The following is an 18,959-nucleotide window of genomic DNA, read 5'->3' on the forward strand; positions in this document are numbered from 1 at the left end:
AAAAGGAGAATCTATGAAGTATTAGGTAGGTGATCATAATTCAGTGATCATGCGGTGTAAATTATGAATTGAGTCACAAAGGTTAGGTTCCTTGTACCTCTGCATAAGTGAGAATTCATCTAAGTTGGAATTCTCCCATAGAAAACTATTGTACTAAGATAAAAATAGGCAAATGCCTATAAGTCACATATATATACATTTATACAGTAAACCCCCGCTATTCGCGGGGGTTACATTCCTGAGAAATGTCGCGAATACCGAAAACGCGAATACTGAGTTATGGCTCCCATAGTAATAAAGGGGTTCCGTTCCAAAGTATGAAATATATAAGAAAAACTAGTCTAAAATTTTGTCTATGTATGTATTATATGTACCTTCATAATGTGACTATGTACACAGACAGTACATAGTGAAATGCAAGCATATGGCATCGAAATGAAAATAAGAAACAATTTAATATTAAATGTAATATTTATTAGAAATTTCAAACAAATCTTTCAAACCAGCGCCTTTGCTTGCTAGCAAAAAAAAAAACATCCCGCCAGTGCTATCACCAGTTTCGCTAAAGTGTTGTGATAAAGGAGTTTTGCCTTTTCACGAATGATGAGTGAACTTAACGGAATTTTATTTCGGGTTCGGTCTTCTATCCACAGATTTAAACGTTTTCCATTTTTTCTAATTTAACATCACGAGTTACAGAGCAAATTTTTGAAGCAATTAGTGCGTTTTTACAGACACTGCGGATTTTTTCTTCCAATTTTTTGATTGATCGTTCCGTTGACTCATTGATTTTATAATGTTTTGCCACTGAAGAGGCACTTTCACCATTAGAAATTTTATCTAATAACTCAATTTTATTTGCTAATGTCATCACCTTCTTTGATATTTTCACATTTCTCTTTTTATTCGTAGCCATATTTTTGTAGGGATTAGAAAGAACTTGTCCACAATAAAGTCACTTTCTTCCGTTAACACACTCGAAAAAGTCTGTTTTACACTGCAAAACGGTAGATTTATCACTTTTGTCAGCATATCAATTTATAAATTGATAAATTTATTCAATTTATAAACATATAAATTAAAAGCAAACGACGAAACCTTCCGTGACAAACGCATAACACATACTGAACAAGGATTAGCGAGAAACATCCACGCTTGCGATTTTGTCACCCCTCTCCCCCCACCCACTGAGCGCTGTTTTGACCAGGAAAGATAATTTTAGCCACGCCCATGTTTTTTATGACGGAAAATATTCACGGCACTTTAAAATTCACATTTTTTTTTAGGTTTCATTTTATATTAAATCGGCGATCGCGAAACCGCGAATAGCGGGGGTTTACTGTATAAATTTTTTGTGTGAATTGAAAGTATATAAATCTTAAAGTACAGTCAGGATGTGTCTCTCCTTGTAGAAGGAGCACCTTTAGGGAAGGTGTTCCTTCGCTAAAGGTGCTCTGTTCACACACGTAGAACATTCACTTCTGCATTCACTTCTGTTCACACACGTAGAGCAGAAGTGAATGCAGCTGTTTTATTTCCCCAGGTAAGCAATAAAACTAAAGAGGTGTGGAGGACCTTTCATTGCCACATCTGCTTCAGTACCATGTGTTGAAAGCAACTAAAGACACATTATTGTCCTTATTAATCCATAAGGTAACATCTAATACAACTACAAAATTCTTACTTGTCTGGATAAAAAACCAATACTAGACATCCATAACGACTGACCTTTCTTTCTTTCCCTTTCCCTTTCCTTTCTTTCCCTTCTGCTCTCACACATTGCCTTCTGCCATCGTGAAACAGACAGGTTGTGACTGTCCAAACATAAGTATGAATTGGGGGGGGGTCAGTTGCATGAGTGGTGTCGTATATTCTGTGTTTGCGTGCTTCGAGATCCTCATGTATTATAACTGTAATGTGAATTATGTATTATTTTTAAATCATTATTAAAATGATTTAAAAATTATTACAGGGATGGGATACACTTAAATAGAAAGGGTGCAAGAATTTTTGCTGATGCTGTCGAGGCAGAGTTAGGTGGGTCGGAAAACTGCTAGTTGGGGGGGATACAAGGACTAATAGATTAACAGTAGCCACTGGCAGAGGTGGAAGTGATTCTTGCACTGCTTCTATTGAAATGAGCAGAAACCTGAAAAACAAGATGCAGGGTATTTCGGAGACTGCTGGGAGTCATTGCGGTACAAGTAAACACATGGGTTGTGTTAGGGTAGCCAAGAATAGAAACAGGTGCATGTATACCTGCGTGTACACCAATGCTAGGAGTTTGGTAAATAAATTTGATGAATTTGAGGTATTGCTCAAAACATCAAAGGCAGATATTGTTGGGATATCAGAGACGTGGTGTCACACAGATATAAGGAATGTGGAACTGGAATTTGGCGAATACAATGTGTATAGAAAAGATAGACAGGACAGGAGGGGAGGAGGGGTTATGCTATTAGTTAAGAAACACATAAAGTCCAAGGAAGTGAAGCCAGTCGACATCGATGGACAGGGCAGTGTCGAGTCAGTTTGGTGTGACATAAGCATAGGGAAATCAAAATTGAGAGTAGGAGCGTGCTATAGGCCTAATGACTCTGATGAGTATAATAAAGATATTGTACAGGGAAATAGAGTGGGCCAGTAAATCAGAGAGTCTTATAATGGGGGATTTTAATTTCCCAGATATTGACTGGAATTTGTGGGTTGGTCACTCGCACACTAGCAAGGTTTTTGTGGATTTATTGGATGATTGTTTCTACATCAGCATGTTCGTGAGGCAACAAGAGGGAGCAATACTCTTGATCTGATTATCAGTAGTGATTCTTCATGCATTAAGAATCTGCAGATAAATGAACCACTAGGTGGCAGTGATCACAGTGTGTTGAAGTGGGATTTACTCAAGGAGGTAACTACCATCAGAGGTAAAGGGAAGGGTTTTTGTTTTCGTAAAGGCGACTATGATGGTCTGAGACAGTATTTAAATTCTATACAGTGGGACCAACTGATGATGTTACCAACAGCAAATTCAAAATGGGAAGCATTCAAGGAACTAATCTTGGAGGCTACCAGACTTTACATACCAACTAAGAAATATTGTTCAAGGTTTAGGCCTAAATGGTGGTCAGATGAACTAATGAGACATGCGGCAGAGAAGAAAAATGCATGGGATACATACAAATTAATGGGTGACATGGAAGCCTATGATAGATATAAGTTGGTCTATAACCAAGTCACAAAGGAAATTAGGCAGGCAAAGGCAGACTACGAAAAAACCTTGGCAAAGGATGCAAAGAAAAACAGAAAAGAGTTCTTTACCTATTTAAACTCAAGAAGGAAAGGGATGAATCAGATTGGTCCACTGGATATTGATGGTTCAACAGTTGAGGATCCTGCTCAGGTGGCTAACAATCTAAACGAGTATTTTGCATCTACGTTCACGAATGAGGAGTTATTCAGGAAGGAGAATGATGTAAGTATAAAGTAAACATTGGCAGTGAGCTGGATGATTTTGTAATAACTGAGAGGAACGTGGAGGAGAGATTGTTGAGGATAAACATAAAAAAGGCACCTGGGGTGGATGGGATCTATCCAGTTATATTAAAGGAGGCAGCAAAGGAAGTAAGCAAACCCCTAGCCATAATTATGAGAGCTTCTTTGGACTCAGGGGAGGTACCCATAGACTGGAGATGTGCAAATGTAACCCCAATTCACAAAGGAGGATCAAAGGCTGACACAAGTAATTATAGACCTGTTAGTTTAACTTCTGTTCCAGGTAAATTAATGGAGGCACTGGTTAAAGAAGCATTGCAGGATCATCTAGACAAGAATTCAGTTATAGCTCAGACGCAGCATGGTTTTGTTAAGGGCAGGTCTTGCCTGACCAATTTGATTGGATACTATGATGTAGTCACAAAAGAACTAGATGCAGGGAATAACTTTGATATTATATATTTGGATCTTAGAAAGGCTTTTGATACTGTTGCACATGGAAGACTGCTGCACAAATTGGAGCAGTGTGGCATTGGAGGCAAATTACTGCTATGGATAAGGGGATGGTTGAGTGGCAGAAGACAGAGAGTGGTAATCAATGGACACTGCTCAATATGGACTAATGTTATTAGTGGAGTTCCTCAGGGTTCAGTGTTGGGTCCGTTGTTGTTTTCGGTGTTTATGAATGATATTGATGATGGGATATCAAGTTTAATGTCCAAGTTTGCAGATGATACAAAGGTTGGCAGGGTTGTTAAGGACACTACTGACGCTATGCTGCTGCAACAGGATCTGGAAAGGTTGAGCAGATGGGCTGAGAGGTGGCGAATGAAGTTTAACATTGACAAATGTAAAGTACTACATATGGGAAACAGTAACCCCAGAGCAATGTATCAACTCTGCGGTACTACACTGACAGTGGTGGAGAATGAAAAGGACCTGGGGGTAATTGTGCAGGCAGATATGAAGTTCTCTGAGCAGTGCAGACGAGCTGCAAGAGTAGCTCATGGTGTCTTGTCAATGATATACAGGAATTTTTCTAGCAGGGATAAGGAGGTGATTATTCCCTTGTATAAGGCAATGGTTAGGCCACATCTTGAGTACTGTATACAGGTCTGGAGGCCTCATTTCAAGAAGGATGTAGAGCTGCTGGAATGGGTACAGAGAAGGGCAACAAGATTAGTGAATGGAACAAAGGGTTGCTCTTACGAAGAAAGGCTTAAGTTTTGCAAATTACAGAATCTGGAGACTAGGCACCGGCGAGGTGATCTGATAGAGGTGTATAAGGCTTTGAATGGTTTGAGCATGCTCAATGCCAATGGGATTCTACATCTTGCTCAGAATAATCAGCTCAGAGGGCATAAATTCAAATTGAGGAAGGACGGATGTCGGATAGATGTGCGGAAATTTGCCTTTGGCCTGCGGGTGGTTGGTTGGTGGAACCGACTTCCATCACTTGTTGTTGAAGTTGATAGCCTAAACAAATTTAAGGCTCAACTGGACAGGTATTTCGAGCGAACGGAGGGGTGAAATGGGAGTGGTGTGTGGTTTTTTTTTTTTTTTTTTTTTTTTTTTTGGCTGATGCTGAATAAGCTTGCTTTCTTGCATCATATGCCTATGCTAATGCTAAAATCCAGGAGGAAGTAAGTACATTACTAGCTAACTTACTTCCTCCTGGAAATAAGTAAGTAAAGTATACATTACAAAAATGTTAACTGCATACTATAATCTGAGGTACATTGATGTGGTATATGAAAGTCTCTCCTGATTACAGAACCAGTGTTAATGGTTTCTGTGGTCACCGTAGTGGTTTGAGCTCTGTGGCTGCCAATTTTTGTGATTGAATCGCGTACATCTTTAAACATTCTAAACCGCCTGTGAGCTGTGCTGCATGGAAGTGTAGATTCGCCTAAGCCTTTTTTAACATGTCATATGCTTATGTTTTCTTGAGATGGAAACAAAATGAGAGCAGCATACTGTTCTTTGTGTACCATGTCCATTGTTACGTAGGTCACTGTGAACAGGCATAAACTTGACTGACTGCCAAAGTCACACCATGTGTATGACTTAACTGCAGTTGCTATGTTATATGACTTGGTAGTACACCCTGCTATGTTAAATCTGCGGCTCAGCTGGAGATAGCTAGCAATATGGTATATGTGATCATTTTTTATTGAACAGCTTTTGTGAAAGTCAGTTATTCTTTGTCCCTTATTTTGTGGTGTAAAATTACACATAGCTAAAGGAAACTGGACTGTTGGCACACTGACAATGATATGTTATCTGAAAAATTTTACATTAATAATAATAATTAATGGTAAATTATCACTTACAATATTTTTTAATTACTGAAAAATGCAATTTGTGGTGTATTCTGTATAATGACTGGATGTACTATGGGAAATACTATAGGATGTACTATGCCATTTTTAACAACTGACATGCATTAATGGCGATTGTTCTGCTCTTACTGGCTTCTCATTGGCCAATGGGTGACCTGTTAGTGAACATTCAAGCAGTGTGTGAAGTAAAACTTACATTTAACCATTATGTGTGCCTTTACCCCCAGAACTAAGCTGTGTTTGCACTACACAGTACAGCACTAAAGAATGCCGGGGAATATTTCGGTGCAATAGTTGAAATAAAATTCACACGCTTTACTGCATTTCATTTTAGATTGCGAGGATCGTTCCTCTCACTGAAGATTGATGCTCAGTGCTGAGGCTTGGGCTTTAATTGGAAGCTTTACTTCCAATCACAACTTAACTTTGGCAAAATACATTATTCACAGTTTGGCCTGTGTTCACTACTCAATGCCTCCTACCAACTGATTGAAGCTGGTAGCTTCAAAAGAGCTGTCCTACAAGTGTTCAGATTTTTAAATATATAGCAGATTCACTGTTAAGGTCATATTGTATAATTTAAAAAATATATTAGCAGCTTAGGTGGATTTGGGTATAAGGATATTTGTTTCTTAGTTGAACCTAAGCCCAAGCCTTATGTAGTAAATCCATATGTAGTAAAATATAGGAATTTTATTATACGGCCAACCTCTCCCCCCCCGTATAACATGGTACTTCTACAACACAGTTTTGCTCTAACACTATTGATAAATTGCAGCAATCCTTGCAACACTGTGCTTATATAACACGGTTAGAGAATTGCGGCAAACCTCTTATAACACAGCATTTTTGTGCAGAGAAAACCCCTGTTATTATGTTGGATGTAATTTTTCAACCTTTCCAATTTTTTTTTTTTTTTTTTTTTTTTTTTTTTTCTGAATCCTTACTGTTGACTCGCTAGTCATTATACAAAAAAAATTATTGTGAAATCCACATGTTGGGTTCTGTGATGTTGAACTTGTGCTTGTTTGTGACTTTGAAGTGTGCAGTTCTTGACTTAAGGTTTTTGTAAGGGTATATTGGTTTTTATTTGATCATTTATAAATTTTTCCGGGTATATACAGTCGAACTTGGGCATCAAGGGAGCAACAAAATTTCCTCGTTATAACTTTTACCCGCTATATCAGTGATACCAGAGATTGGGAACCCTGAGGCCGTTAGACAATGAATGCTTTATATCAGTGATGAGTTAAATCTACTTCCTATTTTTTTAAATTCTCAATAACTTTATAAAAAAATTCAAAAAACAAAAAAAAAAAATGAGAGAAAAAAGTAATATAAGTATATACCTGCATATTATTTGTATTAATATGCTTGTATAAACTACAATACACTTAATACTAAACAATTTATTTTTCTATAATTAAAACAATATTATTTAATAATAAACATGATTTCAGTTAGTATTTATTTATTAATCTTAAAATTGATCTTTGTTTTAAAGATTTCACTTTTGATATTTCTTAAGTTTCCCCTTAAAATGCTCAACATGTTAAGTCTCATTACTTGCCTCAATTCCTTAAAAAAATTGACTAATGTGTCCATTGCACTTTGAGCTTGTGAGATTGTCAGCACTGATTTTGATTCACTTTCACTTGACATCATATCATCATCTTCATTATCATCTTTGTTGAGCACAGCATCTACAATGTTACTCTCTGTAGGAAGACCGCTACTTAACAAGTTGTCATTGACTCGTACAAATTCATCAGTTATCTCTATTAAAACCTACAACGTTGTTACGTAGCAACCATTTGGATAATGGTAGGTTGTTTTTTCTCTGTTTCCATCATCTTCATCTATGATTGAAATTTCGTTTGAATTTAATTTCGATTTCTTGAAGAAATCCAATATGGTTGTCAAAGTAACATTGTTCCATGCATCATTCAATAAATTTATAGCATCCAATATCAATATGGACTCGGTAAGTTTCTGTTCTCTTTGACTGATCAGATGTAGAACTAGAAATCTTTTAAAATCCTTTTAAACTCTTGATTACACTTATGTCCATTGGTTGTAAAATTGATGCCACATTGAAAGGCAGAAACACCAGCTTAATGGTGGACAAATTTTGAATCTGGGGATGTGCAGGACAGTTATTAACTAACAATAAAATATTTTTATTTTTTTTGAATAGCTCCTTATTCCGAAAAATATCCGAATTCATCCAAGCATTCTTGTTTGCAGTCTAATCCATAGGAAGTTTCCTTACGTTTTTGAAACACTGAGATTTTAACAATTTTCCGATAACAAATGGGATTTTTTTTTTATCAGTTCCTGTCATATTTGCGCATATAACCATTTTCCCCCTTTTGAATTTAAATATATTGTCAGGTGTCAAATTATAAAAAGGTTTTGTTTCTTCGGCTTTGTAGATGTCTATGTCATTGAAATCTTTCCTGATTTCTGCCCAAACATGGTCAGTCCATTCATTTGCCATTACTGGATCTGCGGATCAAGATTCTCCACTAATTTTTGCATAAACGATGTTATGTCTGTTTTTAAATTGATCCAGACAGCCGTTGTTACACACAAAATCGTCACATCCAAATTGTTTAGCAAATTTTTCCACTTGAGCCTTCAAGATTGTACCGTCTATTGAAAATCCAGCACTTCTTTGTGTGGTGAACCATTAGAAACAATGCTTCATCACCATTTGTAACCTCGTACTTTCTAAATTTTTTTTTTTTCCCCCGGTTATGTTCTTTTCCAGTCCCGATATGTAAACATCTTTATTCTTCCATAATGTCGATACACATGAAGAGGATCAAGAAAACTTTTACACACTTCAACATTTTTTGCACCATGTTCCAACTTGCAAATAATTTTGATTTTTTTTGCAAATCAAGAGACAATTTCTTTCATTAGTAGACATGTTTCCGAAGGAAGGGTTCGTTTCTAACTGATGTTACTTTAAAATGGTAATGTGATCTGCATACAAAATTCTTAGAAGTCCCGAAATGCATACGTTTTCTTAGAGGTCCCGAAATGCTACTCTCATTAGTAAAGAGTACCTTACCCCATTGTGCTGCTGTTCAGTCCTTGTGTTCGGTGCACCATTGTAAACGGTGTCTCCGATGGGCAGGTGTTAAAGGACACCTGCCCAGTGTACTGGCTGTCGGACAAACAGTCCACCTTTGTGGAATCGCCTGGCCACAGAAAACCGCAATATCCTGCGTCCTGTGCAGCTGGTTTGCAACAGATCCTGCTGTCTGGTGCCAGTCCCTCTTGGTCTGTAGGAGTATATAGCAGTCATCATTGGGCATTGTTTTTCATGGATGACCACCACTGGTTCTTCAAACAGCTATATCTGTCATTCTGAAGGCTGACCATGCATGTGAGACAATGCCATGGGCGATACCAAACTCAGCACCCACACTCCTCGCACTTTGAGCTTCCCAATTATTCGACCCCAGGTAAAGTCATCCAGATGTTGTCTACTGGCCATTTCATTGTCTGTAGCACTGTATGAAACCAATCGAACATCTGTAACAATCGTGCTCACCATTTGGTAATTTGCACATAACTGCTGCTTTTATCTGTTTATGTGAGCCCTCTCGTCACAATTCAAATTTTTGAATGTGCACCAGTTTTCTACTGAACGGCCCCAGTTATGCAACTTGCACAGGCTGTTTCGTTCGATTTTGTGTTTGTAACCTTTAGAAATAGTGTTGGTCCTTAAGTTTTGCACACCAATGTAGTATCTCTATGAAGCACAGTGATACCACCTTGCTGAGGTCAGTGTGCTTATCAGCCAAATAGAGCTGCATGCATGAGTATTATTCAATCAGTCTTCCTTTATGCTTGTCTGTTTTCTAATTTTTCCTAATCTGATAGTATACATGCAGTCTCCAGTCCATTGTCATTTGTTCTCCAAAGATATTGATTCATTTCTGGATAAAAAATTGAATAGGTAATCGGATCTATTTTAATTTGTACTTTATACCAAAGAAGTACCTCAGTTGGAACTTATTAAACATTAAAATTGATTCTAAATTAAATATTTCAACTCATATTATGCAGTTATGTTTTTTTAATCATTATTTGTTTATTGCTTGTATAATATACAAGCAATAAACAATATGTCTTGTATAATATATAAGTGAAGAGTAATAATTGGCCAACATGATTTTTCTCTCCTCTCCCCAGGTTGAAGGTAAAGGCAATGGAATTAAAACTGTTGTTGTCAACATGGTAGAAATTGCCAAAGCTCTCAACAGGCCACCTACATGTGAGTGTTTGTTTTAAATTTTATTTTGAATTTAAACTTAAATAATTGATATGAAATAGAAGAAAGCAGCAAAACTGAAGGATGAAGAATATTACTGTTCATTATTAGACCCTCTTCAGTCTGATACAAATTCATTTAAATACACAAATGTGTGAGTAACATATTATCTCTAGAACAGATTTTACTGAGAAACATTAAAACCAGATTTTAAATTATTTATTAAAATTATTAATTTTATAAAAACCAGAATTAAAATTATTTACCTGTTTAGTTTTTGTGCTATTTATATTCATCATCATCATCAGCCATTTTCAATCCACTGCAGGATGAAGGCCTCTCCAGCAACTTTCCAGTTCATTCTGTTTTGTGCAATGGACATCCATTTACTACCCACGAACTCGTGAATTTCATCTGCCCATCTCCGTTGTTGTTGTCTTCCAGGTTTTCTTAGAGCTATGTGTCCTGCCCAAGACCATTTTAATTCTTTAGTTTTGATAAGAATGTCCTTTACTTGAGTTTGCTGCCTAATCCACGTGTTTATCTTCTTATCTAACAGTCTGATTTCCAATATAATTCGTTCCATTCTTCGCAGGTGCCTCCGTAGCCAGGTGGGAAGGAGCAACAGTGCATAGCACATGCTTCTTGATTAGACCGGGGTTCGAGCCCGTCACCACCAAATACGGAGGATGCAGAAAGGTCAGAGAATGACCACCGCATATCCCGGAGCAATATGGCCTTAGTTGCTAATGCTCCTAAAAAAAAAAAAAAAACTAATAACAATAATAATAACCATTCTTCGCTGTGTCGTTCTCAGCTTCTCTTCCATTCTTTTGGTGAGTGCCCAAGTTTCACTTCCATAAGTCATGGTGGGGAGTACACATTGGTTCATTATTTTATGTTTCAGGCAAATCGGGATATTACTCCTCAGTATGTGACTATATTTCTTGAATGCTATCCATCCAAAATTTATACTTCTCTTGACTTCCAGCCATTTATCATTATTACAGCTAATGACTTGTCCCAGATAAGTATATGACTCCACCTTTTCAATTACTGTATCTTCAATCATTGTTTCCCTTTCTGTGGCATACTTGTTCATCATTACTTTTATTTTAGCCATATTCATCTTTAGTCCAAAATCCTTGCTAACTCTCCATAACTGGTTAAGGTTTTCCTCTAATTCTTTGGGATTGTGGCTTATGATCACAATGTCATCTGCAAATCGTAATTGGTTTAGGTAGTCTCCATTCACATTGACCCCTCTCTGCGACCAGTCTAATCTTCTGAAAGCTTCCTCAAGGGCAGCAGTAAGCAACTTTGGAGATATTGTGTCTCCTTGTCGAACTTCTTTCTCAATTTTAAATTTGCTACTGCCTCTGTCTAGTCTAATAAAGGAGATAGCCTTTTTAGATACCACATATATTATGATTATGATATGATAGATACCACATATATTATGATAGATACCACATATAGATACCACATATATTATGATAGATACGATAGATACCACATATATTATGATAGATACCACATGATTATGATATTATGATAGATACCACATATATTATGATTTTTTCAAAATCATAATATATGTGGTATCTATGCCTTATCTTTCCAGTGCCCGAAACATTGCCTTATGCTGTATGGAGTCAAATGCCTTTTCACAATCCACAAATGCCAGGCATAACGGTGTTTTATATTCATTTGCTTTCTCCATTAGCTGTGATATTACGATCACGTGAAGGTGATCCATAGTTGAGAATCCTGTCCTAAAGCCAGCTTGCTCTTTCGTTTGATTCTCATCAAGTATTTCTAATCTGTTAGTAGTGGCCCTTGTGAACAACTGGTAGATGTGGGAAAACAAGCTAATTGGTCTATAATTTTCAATTTCTGATTTATCTCCTTTCTTATGCAGCAAATTGATTGCATTTTTCCACTGTTTGGGCGTGACGCCTCTTCTAATGCATTTTGTGAAGAGTCTTGCCAGTTTCTGTGACATGTCTCTTCCTCCCAATTTTAACAACTCTGCAGTAACTTCATCTTCTCCCGGGGCTTTCTGTTTCTTCATTTTGTTCAACACATGTTCTACCTCATCAGGAAGGATTATCGGGTATATTGTATGTGTTACTAATTTGTGATCCATCTTCCCCACTGCTGGCATCATTTCCTTGCTCCTTGTATAATTCTCTAAAAGTAGTCTTCTGCTATTTGAATTATGCCTTCTCTGCTATTTATAAGTACACCATCTCTATTTTTCAGTATCATTTGTCTTTCTGTATTACTGCTCACAGCTGCTGATTTAAGTCCTTTGTTTTCCCTTAATGCTTGTTCTGCTTTTCTTGTGTTAAATCTGATGTCCTCTCTGAGTCTCTTTCTAATGGCTTTGCGTAACTCAATATACTCAATTTTGTCCTTGTCAGTGTTTATCTTGCTCTTCATTTGTCGTCTTCATAATCCACAAATCATCATGACAAGTGTTTCTTGACTAATTTTTTCTTCTTTGGATTTCTTTTTACCTATAGGTTTCTTGGGCTTTATCACTTTCAGAAAGTTGTAGTATTCCTCATCAATATCTTGGTCCTGAACAGTCTGCAGAAGCTCAAACTTGTTCTTAAGTTCCAGTACATACTGCTTTTTCTCCTCTTCTGCTCTCTGAGACCTTCGTATTATTTACTCGAGTCACTTTTTTCCTTTCTTTTCTTACATCTATATCAAGTGTGCATCTTAACATTAGTTTTTAATCCATTTGAGCTCTTCCATGTCTGCCTTCTGTTCGCCCTTTTTTTTTGAAAAAAGTGTTCATTACTGACATTCTTCAAGATTCCACAAGCCTTTCACCTCTTTCATTTCTTTCAACAATTCCAAAATTTCCTATAGTTCCCCTTTCTGCTCTGTTTTGTCTCTTTCCAACCTTAGCATTAAAGTCCCCCATAATGATAGTGTAATGGGTTTTCTGCTCATCTAGAAGACTCAATTTTGGTGTACATTTTTTCAACCTCTTCATCATCATGACTCAACATTGGTGCATAAATCATTATAACCTTTAGCTTGTATCTCTTAGAAATCCTAAGTAGTAGTCTTGACACCCTTGGTGATGTACTTTTGAATTCCAAAATGTTTTTTATATATCTTTATGGACCAGAAAGCCAACTCCACCTGCGATCCTGTCACTGTTTCCATTGGTGTACTGCAGATTTCCACTTGATAAACTTATAAGTGATTCATTTCTTCTTGTTTCAGCCAAACCAATGCTATTCCAATTCACATTTTCTAATTCCTTTTCCAGCTCTAATATCCTATCTTCACTGGTGGGCAGTCTTACGTTGTAACAGGCCATGTTCAGTTTCATGCATGGCAGCCTGGTCGTACCCAGAGATTCTTAGCACCCTCTGCTTCCACTCTGATCCTCTCACTGCCGTAAGAGGGAGAGCTGCTGAGGACTGAGGGCCATTTCTTTCGTTGTGCTGTCATGTGCTGGAGGGTTTGGTCTTTTCCTCTTCACGCTGACCAGGTGTCTTGAAGAGAACCACTCTACACGTTTGTTGCCACCTAAGTGACGTAACAGAGCTTACCATCGAGAAGGTGTGCATGAGTGGATTTTAGGGAGGCAGGCCAACCAGACTTCTCCTAAATCTTCCACTACTCTGGACTCCCTCCAGTCACTATCTGGCAGAGTAGAGGTAGCAAGATTATACACTAGTTGATCCTGAAGTCTCGTAGAGAGTTACCAATAGGTTCGGTCCAGTGTACTAACTAGCGGCTGGCCTGCGAACACCATTTTAGAGCTGTACCCTCGAAATGTACAGAAGTTTGGATCTCGCCGTGGTGTTCATAACCTTAAAAGCCATCAGTCATACTGCATGATGGAAGAGATGGGGAACGGTTGACTGGAACTTAGCTCTGGAGACTAAACATGGGTTCCACCACTTCAGGCCTCCAATAAGCAAAGTGATGGTATTGCACCAGTTGATGATAGTCATCTACCACCTAGTATTGGTGGTAGATGACTTGAATTGAATGTTACCTGAATATCAGTTCCATCAGTGTTTTAGACCTCCAGGTAGCAAGTACAGCTTGTCTGGGATATCTGAGAGAATGTCTGTGACAAAGGACATAAAACCAAGCAAGAGAAAACTCAGAGTAAAAGAACACAAGAAGAAACTACTGAAAAAGGTAGAGTAGCAGATTTAGACCCAGCTTGCCGTACATGGACAGAGGACCACAGATGGCCATTTTTGGGCATTTTCTGAAACATCAGTACTGGCCACTGACAGATACCATAACTGTAGACTGTACAAAGAAACCTTTTTAATAGGAGTTGCAGATAACATTAACTGAAACTATGGGATTCAGATTGAAAACCGCCACATGGTCGTCTTTAAGAATAAAGTCCTAACCCAAATTAGAAATAAGTTTAAACTTCTTAACCGTATTGACCCTCCAACCAAATAATGCTCCCCCTCAACTAAGAAGTAGACTACAACCTAGACCAACAGGCTATTAACATTACAGAAGAAGCTCTGACTGGTTGCCATTCTTCTAGTTATTTCCATATCTATGCTGCCATCCTTTGTTAATAAAACTCCCTAGGTGCTTAAAATTATCCACCACTTCCAACATTTCCTTCCCCAATTTCACACCTTTTACTCCCATCTCTCTTTCTCTCTCTCTCTATCCATCACCATCTCTTTGCTTTTCTGGCCACTTATCTTTAAACCGTACTAACTAACTACTTTTTCCCAATGTGTTCGTTTCTCTTGAAGTTCTTCCTTGTTTGGCCAAAGGACATCATCATCATCCTCAAACACCACTGTCCCACCTTTTTTTATCATCCACCGCTGCAAGGATATTGTCCATGACAATAAAAAATAGTGGTGGCAATACACTACCCTGTCAAAGTCCATTGGACACTGGAAACCAATTTGAATCCCCAAATTTTGTCCTCACACAACGTTCACACTTCAAATACATATTTTTAAATATGTATTTAAAGTGTCAAATTCAAATATCAAGTCAATCATTGACCTTTCTCTTCTAAATCTGTACTGTCCTTCACTCATTCTCTCTCTCTTCTGTTTTATTCCTCAATCTTGCCCCAAGAATTTGCTCAAAAAGTTTATATATTATTGTTATTTACTATATAAAAATTAACCTCAAAACAAAATTCTTCGATTTCCATAACCCTCTGTTGACAACCCTCTGTTACTGTCTTTGCAGTCACTGAAGAAGTGGTAAGTAAATACCATGAAACATTTGACCCCATCATGTGCATATTTCCAATTTGAAAATAATTAATATCAATATAGGTTTGATGCTTTTATTACCTTCAAACAACACAGTTCACCTATGCATCGTGCTGCCCAGGGTGAACTTAAATATAACTCGAGCTGAAAATTAAATATAATTTTTCGCTGACCGGGCTAGCCGGGTGGGTATAGTGCCTGCCTGGCAACCCAAAGGTCGCGGGTTCGAATCCCGCCTTGGGCTTGGATCAAAGTACTGCAAAAAAACCTCTTGGGAGGTGCATTATGGCCACAAAAGCCGATGTGTCAACAACAACTGCCAAAATATATATATATATATATATAATTTATATGTAGTTTATAAATAATTCTTTGTTATTTAATATTTATAATAATTACAAATAGTCTCTGATGTACTGACTGTTTATATTGAAGAGATTGATAACTTATTAAGTTTGTTATTTTATTTTGTCCAGGTAAATGTAGGGGAATTGTGGAATGAACAACTTTAAAGCAACAGTCACAGATATCATGAATTCCTTTTTATCATTAATCCTTTAGATACTAAGTTACTTTAAAAGTTACCAACCCAACAGCGGCCTGAATTATTTTTGAAAAAATGAACTTTTCTGGGGGAAAAATGCTACAGAAAAATTATTTTTATGCATGATACCTAATGAAACATATTTTATTAACTTAAGAAATATTTTACTGCTGGTATAGCATAAGAATATCAGAATAGTAACTTCAAAACACTAAATTACAATCAAAAGTTTTATACAGTGCAGTACAATCTAAAGCATGGATCAGTGCACAATCTCGCAAGGTTTCAGCCATTCAGTAGAAAGCTGATGCACATGCAAAACTTTGAATCGTGATGAAAGGGCTCACATAAAGAGATAAAAGCAGCAGTTCAGCAGTTATGTGCAAATTACTGAATGGTGGGCACGATTGTTACAGACGTTCGATTGGTTTCATACAGTGCTACAGACAATGAAATGGCCAGTAGACAACATCTGGATGACTTTACCTGGGGTCGAAGTGTGAGGAGTGTGTCTGCAGAGTTTGGTATCGCCCATAGCTTCGTCTCAAGTGCGTGGTCAGGTTTCAGAATGACAGGTGGTGGTTGTCCACGAAAAACAATGCCCAATGATGACCGCTAAATATTCTTACAGGCCAAGAGAGAGAGACCGACACCAGACAGCAGGATCCATTGCAAACCAGCTGCACAGGATGCAGAATACAGGCATACCTCGAATAACGAATAGGATGCGTTCCACGAAATTACTTGTTGACTGTTTATTTAACAAAACTTTTCTTTCGAACAAAGAAAAGTTTTGTTAAATAAACAGTCAACTTACATACAAAGTGAAATCACATTTTAAAATATGAGTCTAAAGTTGATTGCTTATGCTTTTTTTCTCTTTCATTTAACAATTGCCTATACAGAGTTATTGCATTTAACACTGATCGCTTAACAATAAAACTTCTTCCTAAATCAGGATCATTTTCACTAAAAAAATTTAAAACGTTTTCAATGTCATTTAAGCACCTTTTTAAATCTTTGGTTGTTAACACTTTTTCAGCAGGAACTTCTTTAACTTCGTCTTCATTATCTTTGTCTTCGTTGCTAACAAGGTTTTCTAAATCTTCCACTGAAAAACCGTCTTCTGCATTCAATAAATTTCTAACATCCTCTTCATCGACATTTTCGAAACCTATTGATTGAGCCATCTGGATAACTTCATTTCTAATTTCTTGGATGTTATTTTCTTCTTCTAGTACAACTTCTGGCCATATTTTGTGCCAAACTCCATGTAAGCATTTCTTAGTGATGTCTTTCCAAGAACTATCAATGTTTTCAATTGCGTTTTTAATGGTGTAGTTTTTCCAAAAAGTTTTAACTGTCATTTCCTCTTTATCCTCTAGTTCAGTTAAACTGCTTAATGTTCGATGCAGATAATAAACTTTAAATGATGCTATTACTCCCTGATCCAATGGTTGAATCAGGGAAGTTGTGTTTGCTTGAAGAAACACAACTTTGACAGGAATGCATGTGTCCAACATGTTAAGATCAGTAGGATGTCCCAGAGCATTGTCTAACAACAAAAGAGCTTTTTCTTCAAAGTTGTTTTTTTGACAATACCGTTTTACTTCAGGACAAAAGTGGTTAACAAACCAATCAGTAAATAACTCCTTGGTAACCCACGCTTTTCTATTTGCTTTCCATATTACAGGTAAATTCATTTTTATGTTACCTTTTAATGCCCTCGGATTTTCTGAATGGTAAACTAATAACAATTTTAATTTATAATTGCCAGAGGCATTTGATCCAGAGTAGCGTTAAACGGTCTTTGGCTGCTTTGAACCCAGCAGCTGATTTTTCTTCAATAGAAATGAAGCTTTTTGTTGGTAGCCGTTTCCAGAACAAACCGCTTTCGTCAACATTGAACACCAAATTTGGTGGAAATTTTTCACGTTCAATTATTTCCTTTTAGTTTTTCTGGAAACTTCTCCTGTTAATTTTACACTATGAATCCTGGCCCGTTTTTTAAATTTCTCGAACCAACCACGAGAAACCCCAAAGGTTTCTGTAATTTCTTCAGTTTGTTTAGATTTCAGGTGATTAAACTGGAATATTTTTTGTTAAATGGGGCTTGAAATTGCGGACTTCGTTATATCGAAGCTTCGTTATCAGAGGTAATGTTAACCGAGGTATGCCTGTATTGCGGTTTACTGTTGCCAGGCGACTCCACAAAGGTGGACTGTTTGCCCGACGGCCATTATGCTGTGTCCCTTTAACACCTGCCCATCGGAGACACCGTTTACAGTGGTGCATCGAACACAGGGACTGGACAGCAGTGCAATGGGGTAAGGTACTCTTTACTGATGAGATTCAGTCTCAGCAACAATTCTGGAAGTCGGCTGATCTGACGAGAGGTTGGCACATGGTATTACCTCACAAAACTCACTGAAAGGGATCGATATGGCAGCGATTGAGGTGTTCTCGTCTGAGGAGGCGTTATCTTGGATGGACGTACACAACTCTAGATACTGGAAGGCGGTACTGTAACTCGTGCACGCTACTGTACTGAGGTAATCCTTCCCCATGTGTGTCTGTTCCGAGGTGCAGTTGGCCCCGAGTTCGTGTTTATGGATGATAACGCCACACCCCATTGCACTGCAGCTGTTGATATGCTTTTGGAAAGTGAGGACATTGTTCGTATGGATTGCCTGCTCGTTCCTCCGATCTAAATCTCATCGAACACTTATGGGACACTCTGGGGAGACACCTAGCTGCACATCCACACCTACCAGAAAATGTTTACCAGCTGAAGATGGTGCTGACAGAGTTACTGCAAGAACTTATCAACAACATTGTTCTAATTATGGACAGGCAGTGCAAAACTTGCATTGACATTAGGGGTGGCCATGTCTCCTACTGAGGACCACCTCTTCCCTTTGTTCTGTCTTTGACAGTGATACATCTGTATCATGGCAGCCAGTATTATGTTGCCATTTTTGAATCAAGTCCCCCTGTACCGTTTTGTTTCTGTTGTTGTGTTGTTGTTTCCTTCATCGTTTTTG

General features: G+C 37.6%; 1 protein-coding gene across 2 annotated transcripts in view; it reads left to right on the forward strand.

Moving 5' to 3' along the window:
• The window catches only part of LOC150084901 (eukaryotic translation initiation factor 5-like), a 148,523-nt gene that overhangs the window by 58,591 nt on the left and 70,973 nt on the right, over positions 1-18,959 (forward strand). For both annotated transcript variants that reach the window (XM_090375626.1, XM_090375625.1), the window contains exon 6: positions 10,044-10,125. In XM_090375626.1, the coding sequence (XP_090231752.1) occupies positions 10,044-10,125 (82 nt within the window). The remainder of the gene's footprint in view (positions 1-10,043; positions 10,126-18,959) is intronic.

This window comes from Mastigoproctus giganteus, chromosome 6 (assembly GCF_048544385.1).
Source record: "Mastigoproctus giganteus isolate SK-2022 chromosome 6, ASM4854438v1, whole genome shotgun sequence".
Lineage (NCBI taxonomy): Eukaryota > Metazoa > Arthropoda > Arachnida > Uropygi > Thelyphonidae > Mastigoproctus > Mastigoproctus giganteus.